The sequence below is a fragment of the Trichechus manatus genome, unplaced genomic scaffold (genome assembly GCF_000243295.1).
Source record: "Trichechus manatus latirostris isolate Lorelei unplaced genomic scaffold, TriManLat1.0 scaffold00008, whole genome shotgun sequence".
Taxonomy (NCBI): Eukaryota; Metazoa; Chordata; class Mammalia; order Sirenia; family Trichechidae; genus Trichechus; species Trichechus manatus.
In genome coordinates this window covers 13,612,791-13,623,911 of record NW_004443944.1, presented here as the reverse complement: position 1 = coordinate 13,623,911, position 11,121 = coordinate 13,612,791, and the positions used below count along the sequence as shown (strand labels likewise).

At 38.4% G+C, this 11,121-nt stretch overlaps 1 protein-coding gene across 3 annotated transcripts in view; it reads right to left on the bottom strand.

Annotated features, from left to right (window-relative positions):
• Nucleotides 1-11,121, bottom strand: part of ADNP (activity dependent neuroprotector homeobox) — a 28,972-nt gene that overhangs the window by 4,212 nt on the left and 13,639 nt on the right. The window contains exons 1-4 of one of the 3 annotated variants that reach the window (XM_023742948.1): nt 8,343-10,480; nt 7,512-7,547; nt 3,707-3,819; nt 1,828-1,920 (exon numbers count right to left, since the gene is read on the bottom strand). In XM_023742948.1, the coding sequence (XP_023598716.1) occupies nt 1,828-1,920; nt 3,707-3,819; nt 7,512-7,547; nt 8,343-8,472 (372 nt within the window). In that variant the 5' untranslated portion in view covers nt 8,473-10,480. Of the gene's footprint in view, nt 1-1,827; nt 1,921-3,706; nt 3,820-4,356; nt 7,210-7,511; nt 7,548-8,342; nt 10,481-11,121 lie in introns of those variants that run through there. The other 2 variants (XM_023742956.1, XM_004370243.2) reach the window with 2 other exon arrangements.

Here is an 11,121-nt window from a genome sequence, read left to right as displayed (position 1 = left end):
TCAGAATGCCACTTCAGACAGGCAATTACAGGTTCTAGATTTTTTTTTCCAGACACCCCTAGGATGCTGTTTTTAGAACTAAACTCTGTAATGCACTGGTATCAGTGTATTTTCCTTTTGCAGTAGTATTAATTTATGAAATTGAGACCGAAAAAGCTGTTTTGTATTTGGTACTTTTCATTTGGGTTCCACAGTGTAAATAAAAAACTAAGGCCAAATTCTTCCTCAATGTTTAGAAAAGATCAGAGTCACATTTGTTGATCGGTTTCAGACAAACCAAAGACAAATGGCCTCAAGACAAACATTCTACAGTTAGAAATGTTAAGAATAAAGTATGTGAAATCATTTTCACTCAGTAATCAGGAAGCTGATAAAGGCTTCAGATTTACTATACAGAATTCAGGGGCTAGAGCGTTTTATTGCAATTAGACAATTATATAAAGGTACACTTTTTATCCTTTCCACCATAGAAAAAAACCCCACATCTTCAAAAATCTCACACTGTTTCTCTGAAGTACCATGTAGTAGTAGTCAGATTTCACTGCTGATCAAAAAAAAAAAAAAAAAAAAAAAACACTGGCCTGAAAAGTCAGCTTTCTTCTACGAGCCTTGCTGTTCCTTCTCAAGCAAGAGCAGCTTCAAAAGAACTAATGAAGTGACAGCTGCTTTGATTCAAATTAAGACGTTAAATAAAACTTTCCTACAGACTGCAAGGAGTGCATGGTGTTAAAGAGCCTAATGCATTACAGAATATACTGATATCAAAGAGCAACTTTTAGAACTATGATCGCTAACGTTTGTGCCGTTGGTCCTTTGATGAATACAAGTGAAACACATGCTTGGAGAAAGATAATGTTTCCCCCTAGAAACCCACTTGGCTTCCAGATACTAGTTTGAACCAAAATGAAATACTCTGCTTTTCCTTAAAGCTCTTCTTTCCTGTTCTGGGATTCTTAAAATTGAATCAACTAAAATGATGTGTCCCTGTCTCACTGGAAAGCTTTCACGTTTTAAGACTGCTGGTTAATACCTTTTCCTGGGGTATCAATAAAAAAGGAACCAGATAACTATACTATCAAATTTCTGAGGCAGAGCTTAAAAGTACTAATTCTCTACCAAGTATGCTCCCACAGATGAAACAGATTAATAATACAGAATTACAATCACTACTGAAATAGGTAACAGTAACATTTGAATTGACCATCACTTTTCCCAATGGAAATAGAAACACCACCTATATAACTCCCTCTAGCTCTGTCACATCTTCATCTATTGGTACCTGTTGGCACCTCCGACTATTGTTTTAAATGCCAATTTGTAAAAAGTTAAATGTCACACGTCTCTGACACTGCCATCCTACAGAGTCATTTACCCCTCCTCCCAATGTGCTGGCTCAGGCCCCTCATAGAGGGGTGCCATCAACAGAGAAGAAGAGTTTAAATGGAAGGAAGAGTCCAGCCCACCACTCTCTAGAAAAAGACAGAACATAAAAATTAAGGAAAGCTGGAGAGAAAATTTTGGAAACAGGGAGTGCCAAAGTATTTGGGGAAGGGAGATGCTGGTGTACAACAGACTTCAGATCTTTTTAATTAACAAAATTTCCTTTTTTTCTTATGCTTGAAGTTTCAGTCCAATGACAGAAAAGAAAACAAGTTCTTCCTAGTTTTCCCTACCACTTAGGAAAATATGTAATATGCAAGTTTGACATTTCCCACTTAAACATTTAGACTGTTGGCTACAAACTCTGTATTATTAAGAAAGGCTTAGAACTGAAAACTGGGTATTTCCGAGAATGCTGCCATTGGGGAAGTCCCCTGTGCCACTTACCTGGTTTTTTGTAAGTGAAGGGTCCCATAGTCCTACATCCTCCCATGTAGTGTTTTTCAAATAAAAGTCATTAGGTTCAAACTGTTTAAAATCCTAGAAAAGAGTGAAAGAAGTTTACAAGAACACAGTGGTATCACTCTAGCCCAACCTTACATATAAATCCTACCAACTGATGAGGGTTGAGGGGAGACACAGGAAGACCAACCCTATCAAGAACCAAACTAGGAGGGTTAAGGCTCTTAGGAAATACAAAAAGCCGTATGGAAATTGCATCAACTGTTTTATTTCAACCAAACATTCCCCTGATGGTCAGCCAGGTTTCCAAGGAAACCACTGGGAGTTCTAAGTAAGTAAAAGTCAGCCATACATTAATACCAAAGCACTTTTTTTCATTAGAATACTGTAACTCGTCAGTTATAGTACTGAAACAGAGCGTAAGACAACAGTGTTCACTTACGGCACTATGGACGTGATATTCTCTAGTGGGGTGGGGATGGGAGATTGGATTGGTAACCAGGAAGAAAACTCAGGATTTCTGAACCCAAAAAAAGAGGCAAAGGAATCTATTCAAAGAAAGTAAACAGTATGATGTTAAATTTACATGCTTACATAAAAATCTAATGGCCAGTTTCCCCAAAGAGAAGGAAGACAGAAAGTGTTGGGGTAAAATTCCCCTTGCTCATGAAGTGTTCATAGGTCACTGCGGGAAAATCACGTACATGTAAATTTCCAGAGATTGTAATGGGTATAATAATATAAGAACCAATCAAATGCAGAATAGAAAAGGTCCCTCAACATTCCTGTGAAGATTACTCCACCGAGTGTGGCGTGAATGGAATGCTTCATCTGGGCAGGCGTGAATGGAATGCTTCATCTGGGCAGATCTACCTGAAAGTGCGGGGTATGAGAGGGGCTGCTTCTACACTGAGAACAACATAATCAGAGACGCCCACTTTGGAGAAGCTGCAGTCTTCATGACATAACCCCTGGAGTACATCAGTGGGACTCAGGGAAAGAGAATCTATTGCACGAAGGAATTTGCTTTTTTACTTTCAATTCCATCCACTGACTGAGCACCCACTATGTGCCAAGCGCCGTACTAGGTGCTAGGGGAATGAATACATGGATGAACAAGGTAGCTATGGTCCCTGGCCAGCTGGAACTTAGAGGCTAGAAATTTATAAATTTCTTTTCAATCCACAGCTTTCTGTGACCAGTTAACCATTAGATCTGGAGCAATGAATGAGACCTGGAAAAGGAAGAAGCCGTTGCACTGGCTATCCCACAGGGCTGTTAAAAGGCTCAGAGAATGAAAAGGCTAGAAAAAAACAGTCTGTAAAGTCTAAACTGTTATACAAAGGGAAGATAACGGTCTACAGTGGGTCAAAAGGGCCAACAAATGCGCAATTCCCAAGGAAAGAGACAATAAGCACCCAAACCACCACGCATGCCTCAACATCAGATCAACCACAGGCACTCAGGCTCTGGAGCCTGACAGACCTTGTCACTTCCTTAGCTGTGTGAGGCTGGACCTAGTTTTTCACCAATTTCTTCATTCGTAAATGGGAAATAAAAATTCCTATATCCCTTAGGGGCTGTTTTAAGGATTAAATTTAGAGACAACTTTAAAGCACCTAGTACCATGTCTGACATACGTAACTAACTCAATGGTAGCTGCCTTTGTTTCAGGATGCAAAGATGAAAAAAGTCCATTTTAGGGAGAAGGTAACAAGTTAGGCTTACTGAGAAAGTTCTGGTGAAGCTAATGCTGTGGTTAAAATTCAGAATCACACCTAAGAATTACCATCCTGGCTACTGATGCAAAGGAATGGATCTGAGACTGAGTCATATTAAAATAAAAAAATGACATGCTACTTACTTCTATATGTTCTTTACAGTATTCCAACCCAATGTCACTAAGTATTTTTTTCACAGTTTTCCGGGCTTTTCTTAAACTGCCAAGATTGTTGACAGGAAGTTGGAACATAGTTTCTATTGGGAAAAAAAATTTAAGTCAAGTCAAAACATGTACAACTTGTAATATTTACTAATTCCACTAATGGCAGGATCAATCACAAACCCTCACCCAGTCCGACAAAAAAGGGTAGGTAGATAAGAATGTCTAAGTATGTGCGCTATTTTAACAGTATGCACTACAACTGACTGAGGCTAACTAATCTGGCACAATTCTGATGGACTAGACTTTTAAAAAATCAGTTCCGCGATTAACTCAAAGTTGAGAATCAGGGAAACAATACCGACCAATTATTTTTAAATCAAGTGTGAGTGCTCTTCTCCTTGTGATGTTCAACTTCTGAAAATAGAAAAATGTTTGCCGTATCGGTATCATTACCACACAATTGTGGGTGCCAGGGAAAAGACGTTTTCATTATCTGGGAACTGTCTTGCACATTGCTATGGTGTTCTTAAAGAAACATCCTCAAAGTTTCTATATACTCCCCAAACTAAAAACACTAACGGGTATGTAACGTATCCCCAGTTGACACCCCCCCGAACACAGGCACTCACATCTGGTCATGGAATGAATGCCGAGCAGGAGAAAACTGGGCAACTGGCATCAGAGCAAATGGTAACAACTGTTAGAGACTTCATTAAAATAAAAAGGTAAGTGAGGGATTCTTTTGAAAAATGAAAAGCCTACACGTGTAAGGGAATTCAAATTTAGATCCACTTTCCCAAGTTCTTTACAAACAAGTTTGTGTTTAATAAGAAAATAAAATTAGTAAAACTTGGGCAGCTGAGAATTTGTACTGCTGCCAACTGATCCATAAATGCTTCCTTTAAATATGTTAAGAAATTATCATGCAGTTTAAATCCAAATTCAACATTATTTTTGCAGGACATAAAGTAGGTTTAAAAACCAAAAACAAAAGCCAAAGCACCAGGTATTAAAATTTAATGCATGCAAACCTGGCTTTCTAACCAATAATGGCTGTTCCACTAACTCCACTACAATTTGTAAACCACTATCATAAGGTCAAGTTATCTAACTGCCCAAACATAATAAAATCTCATTACCTCTTTTATTATTCCAATCAAAAAAAAAAAAAAAATCAATGTTAACTACAGAAAAGGAAAAGTAGAGGGGGAAGTAAGAGTGAAACCTACCAAAACAAACAATACATCCCGGAAATTCTGAATCCGCATGTATTACTAGACCTTAGAAGTCTCAAACTATCCTGTAAGTACCAAAGTTTAATGCGGACCAAAAGAGAAATGTATTTCATTGAAAAACAGTTATCAGACTCAAGACGGAAATCCCACTAGCTGGGATCTTCTACTCTCTCTGCCATGCTGATAATTTGCATACCGGTAAGACTTAGAGGTTGCTTCTGATATAATTAATGTGCACTCAAGGCCAAATCCATTATTCTTTGTGGAAATTTTATTGCTAAATTGTTTTAAAACATCTTTTTGATGATTTTTAACTATAGTTTTTGGGTTTTTTTTAAAGTTTTATTTTAAATCAACGGTTTAATAAAACGGTTCCCACAAACCAGGTCTTTTAGAGAGATTATCTGACAGAAGATGTTTCAGGAAAACAAAAATATGTTACAGGCTAATTCTGAAGAGATCAGGCATCAAAATGGATGCCCACACAGACACCCAAGTCTGCAAAGCAACATCTTGTTTCTCTACTCATTTCATAAACTCTCTGTGGGCCAGCCAAAATTCGGCAGCTCTTTTGTAACTGTCCCAAGTTAATCCCACTTCACTTCTGAAGCAGAGATATGCCCAGAAGGCAGCCATTCTTAGTTTTCCCTGCCTCCTGGATAAAGAGTTTAACATCTCATCAAAATAAGACACAAAGATTTAGAAATGTAGTCACCACTGAGTCCACTCATCTATAGAAAATATTGATGGGAAGTCATAAGCTGGAACTCAGGATAAAGGAAAACCCATTCTCCTACGAAAAACACCAGGAATTCTAAGTGCGTACCCACAGGTAACAAAGACTTTTAAAGACCTACAGATGAAGCACCTCACTGCATGGCTGGAACTCAACTGATCCACCGCAGTTGTGAAAAAGTGAGTATGCTCCATAAGGGAGCTTAGCTGCAAGAAATTTAAAATCTGCAAAAAGTGGTATTTCAGTTATAGTCAGTCTTTTGAGTTTACTTATTTAGGCTGAATTAAACAGACTTATAAAATCAGGATACTACTTATTGGAAAATGCTGCAAAAAATTCTTTGTTCTATGCTTAGCAACTAGGAAGAGCCTATATTAAAGTTTACACTGAAAGATGGAGTGCTCTGAGATAAGATTATAATGATCTTGGGAATTCCATAATCTGACCCTTTTCCCACTGATGGAGGTGACCTGCACATATTTGTTTATGGAGGCCATTTCCAAGATTTTGTCCATTTGGAGCTAGAATAACACAGTCACATATCTTAGCATCCTCAAGACCATTGAAAGATTATTCTGGCTTTTTTTTTTTTAAATTAAACACTTTTCTTAGGTAAAACAGGCGTACAGTACAAGAATGTAAGTAAAACAGGCTTGCTCTCTCCTATCCTCTAGCCACGCAGCTCCCTCTCCAGAGAGGCCACTGTTACCCATTTCTTGTGTATACTTCTTGAGCTTTTCTATGCCTGTGAGAATCCAAAGATTCCTTGAGACACAGTCTCAAGCAAACTTTATCAGTTTACGTTAGAATTATTATGGGTGATAAGAAAAAGAACTTTTAAGGGTCCATGTCTTCTCAGCCTATTATCTGCTGTTAAGAAACCTAAGGTCAAATTAACAGCTGGCTCTAAGGTTCATTAATATTAATTCTTGTTTAAAAACTTTTACAAGAATTACTTCTGGCTTCCTCCACTGAATCAGAAATCTGCACAGGAGGCCAACATACAGGGATGGGCTTACTTTCTTCCCCAATTTGTCCCTCAATGGCTAATCCCTTTCTCTTCATCCTCCTTGGCTATCTGGATGACCATTTCCAACAGGTCAGCATCGGTAAGTCAATACCAAGGAGAGCTCCCTTCAGCTAGATCCTAAATCTTTCAGCTCATGGCATAAAAAACACAAAATAACCAATTTAATGGAAATCAACTGTGCCACTGTTCATCTGTTCATCAATCACTTTTGAGCACCTACACTTTGCCAGGAACAGAGAGTTGAATAAGACAAATTCTTCCCCTTCAACAGTCCATCACTTCTAGAGGACAGGGCCTAGACACAGAACAGCCGCCGTCACTAGAATAAATAGACTTGTTTTTGCCTGCCCAGCTTCCTCTTGGAACTGTCCCTGCCACAACTGGTGTGCTGTCAATTACAGCAGAGTGTACATGACTCAGGTTGACCAGTAAGAGTATTCTACCTCGTAACACTGTAATTAGTACAGAGTTGGACATGTGACCCAAGCAGGGCTAACACTGATACTGAAAAGGAGAGTTGGGAGCTGCAACCACAGGGAGAAAGCAGAGGGATGGAAAGACTCCTAGTGACACCACTTAAGATCCTTAATCCAGCTATGCCTGATAGACACCTCCTAGACTTTTTAGACACACAAGCAAACACACTACCATTTTTGCTTGAGCCCTTTGGTTCACGTCACTTAAGTATCTTGGTAGACCCAACTGGGCGGAGGGAACATAGAGGAGGAAGTAAATAGCTATAATTACACTTGTGAATTAGATCTAGTAGGAAGAATACTTTACCAGAAGATGTAGTTATTCTTAAAGATGCTTTGGCCCCTGGTTTCATTAACAAAGAAAAAACAACACTGTATCAAAAAAGTCAAACATTTTCTGAATTTTAAAATAATATGGGCAAAGTTCAATGACCTATTAAGACTAGGGCTAACATTTGCAAGTGTTTTATTCATAATTTAAGACAACTAGCTTTCTGGTAAGCATATGAACTAAAACCATCCATTTCTGAGAATGATCTAAGTTTACTGTTGAATGACTTAACTACACTCCTTCCTGCATCGATTTCTGCAAATTACAGTCACACCTGCTTATTAGGGCCTAAACATTAAAATAAAGTTTTGCTAATCTTGGCCAAACTCCTATTCATGTGCTTCTTAGAAAGCGTCAGGTGGTTGAAATGAAAATCTAACATCTGTAGCCCAAGACTACAAGTGAATTAAAACCACATAAAGACTGAATACATGCCTTCTCCCCTCACCAAAAAAAAAAATCATTTCTTTACTCCAAGTACCGAAAGGCTAAATACAGACAGAGGGAACTTGGTGAGGAAATAACCTATCTGTAGGCTGAATCTGTACAGGGGCAGGGGGGCGCATGATAATACAACAAGTAATAACTGTGAACTTTACTTAATCAAAGAGATCATTAACCGAGAAAACTAACTATAATCATTTATGAAACAATGTTGTTGTTAGGTGTCATTCAGTAGGTTCTGACTCTAGCCACCCTCCTGTGCCATCCTCATGATCATTGTTATGCTTGAGCCCATTATTGCAGCCACTGTGTCAATCCACCTCATTGAGGTTCTTCCTCTTTTTCCCTGACCCTCTACTTTACCAAGCATGATGTCCTCCTCCAGGGACTGGTCCCTCCTGATAACATGTCCAAAGTACACGAGATGAAGTCTTGCCGTCCTCACTTCTAAGAAGCACTCTGGCTGTACTTCTTCCAAAACAGATTTGTTCATTCTTCTGGCAGTGGATAGTATGTTCAATATTCTTTGCTAATAGCTCTGCCCAAAGCCCTGGATCTAATCAGAAGAGTGTTCTCGGCTCTTCTGGGTTAGAAGAGAGAAGGGAACTCTAGGCCCTTCAGATGGCAGTGTTAGGTCAGCAGGCTCAAGGCAAGGCTTGCAGAACCCGACACACAGTCAATGTGAGGTGTCTATGGTAGTACCTCTGCAAAGCTACCAGATCAAAGATGGCAGCACACAGTCCCTATAATTAGAGGCAGAAGAGACAAGCAGAAAGTCATTTACTTAGGCAAGGGTCAATAGAACTGTGCCACTGAAAAGTTTAAAAAAAAAAATCCAACCGTAAACATCTGACCTGGCACAGATAATTAATCAAGCCAGGAGAAAAAAGATCCAAATCAAACCTGTCCAGATTACATGTTTAAGTTACTGCAAGTGTCGATCTAGCACGGCATTTTCCAACATATAAATCTTCAGATTTTTAAAAATATGCATTATTTAATATTTCCCAAACCCCTGATAACAGCTTACAATCATTTCATAAATGATTATATGGTACTAATTTAATGTGCTACAAAACACAGCAACAAACATAACAGTGTGTCCTAGTTTCCATCGACTGCAGGTATAACTGCTACCTTCTTAATATCTGGGAACATCTGTATCCAGAGCAACAACTAATCCATCAGTTATACTAGTAATGCAGGTCTACGTTTTTCGTAATAAAAGCATCTCTAATGCTACACTGAGAGCTAACCAAGGATGGGTACTTCTTCCTTGGAGCATCTAAACATAAGCTGCTTAATCTAAACCAGTGGTTTTCAAACCTTTTCTAAAAAAAAAAAAAAAAAGGCAGTGAAATCCTTGCTTCCAAAGGAATCCTGGGTAAATCCAAATAGTTAAAAAAAAAAAAAAGATAAAAAAATAGAGGAAAAAGCGCCGTGCTCAACGTGTCTCCTTGAAATAATCACTAGTCTAAACTAAGCCCCAGACGTAAACTTATGCCAAGGTGGCAGTCTGAAATGCAGAATCTGGACCTAGTGGTCAATCAACCAAAGCATGACATTTGATGGCTATACCACAATTCCAATGAAGAGTTTACTGAAAATCTCCCCTTAATGAAACTACAGTTGATCAGAATATGAAGTTATAGGAAATCCACAGTAAACTTAAAGGATGAGTACATAGTTTTTACCTCAATATTGTCTTTTTAACATTTCTACATTTAAGCTATAAATAACACAATCTCTCTGGGAATATCTTTTACCTGGAAAGGGGGGAAAAAAATTAAAGGCTGAAAATGATGCCATTACTAGTGAATAAAAATGGCAGCTGTTATCGTCTGTGTTAATAAAAATCAGGATGATGTTCAAGTGATTATAATCAACTCCATTTTGGTAACATCATCAATGAAAATTAATATGTAAGAAATTCAGACATCAACGTTTAGCCCTGAATACTTAACTCAAAAACCAAGTACTCCAGTTAATGCCAATGTAAGTATTTATATAAAGATCTTATAACCCACACAGGGGTTAAAGAGTCAGATTTTTGAAGTTTTTTAAAACCACTGATCTAACTCAAGAATATTAAGTTATGCTGGCAGTTTCCTAAGTGGGACAAGGCATTTTAAGAAGATCACCACAAACAGAGTCAAAGTGTCAGTCAGTTACATCACTGCTACCTATGACCAAAGTTAAAAAAACAAAACACAGATCTTGTGATGTCTTTTTGGAAACAAGCAGGACCCATTAAGATCAAAACTATATAGAAAGAAAGAAAACATCTTTCTCGTATTTATGCATTCTCTTTCATTCCCACCTTCTCCTCAGTAATATATTTAACATCCATCTATATCACTCACTGAGGAGCCCTAAGTGCACAGCAGTTAAGCGCTCGGATGCTAACCAAAAGGTTGGCAGTTGGAATCTACTCCTTAGAATGGGGCAGTTCTACTCTACTCTGTCCTACAGGGTCTCTATGAGTCATAATCAACTCAACAGCAACGGGTTTTTTTTTTTTTTTTTTTAATATCACCCATGGAATAAAACTTTGGTCATTGTAAAACTCTGTTACCTTTTATAACCAATAAGCCCTTATCTTTAACTATGCAGAGATCTACACCCAAAGTGGTGAACAAAGATATCAGATTTGTTCTAAGGGTGTCACTAAGTCCTACATTTAAGTTAAATCAGTTGTAAAAAAGATTTATATATTCGCATTTTTAAAAATGAAACTTGTTAAGCCTTGCTGAACAACTTTCCAAAGAGTAACTCTATCAAGAGCCCATGTTCAGCCTGGAAGCAATCACCCCGTTCAACCTTCTAAAACACACAGCCCTGAAGAGAAGCTGCTTATCTTTCACTCTCCTATAAGGTTGGGCAAAAGACCTTTCAGGTGTCAGAGACTCTTCCAAAAAAAAAAAAAAGGTGGCTGGTGGTGTGGGTTGTCAGCAGTATCGTCTCCTCCTCCTCCTCCTCCTCTCCTCCCAACCCAGTACACCAGAGAACAAGCAATTCTCTGCTCTCCAAGGGCAGAATGCTCTTCTGGATTAGGAGATATTACTGTGCCACGTGATGGAGGGAAGAAAAAGTTTCGTCTCCTTGTTCCCTAATCTTACTGGAAAATGTACCGCAGCACTAA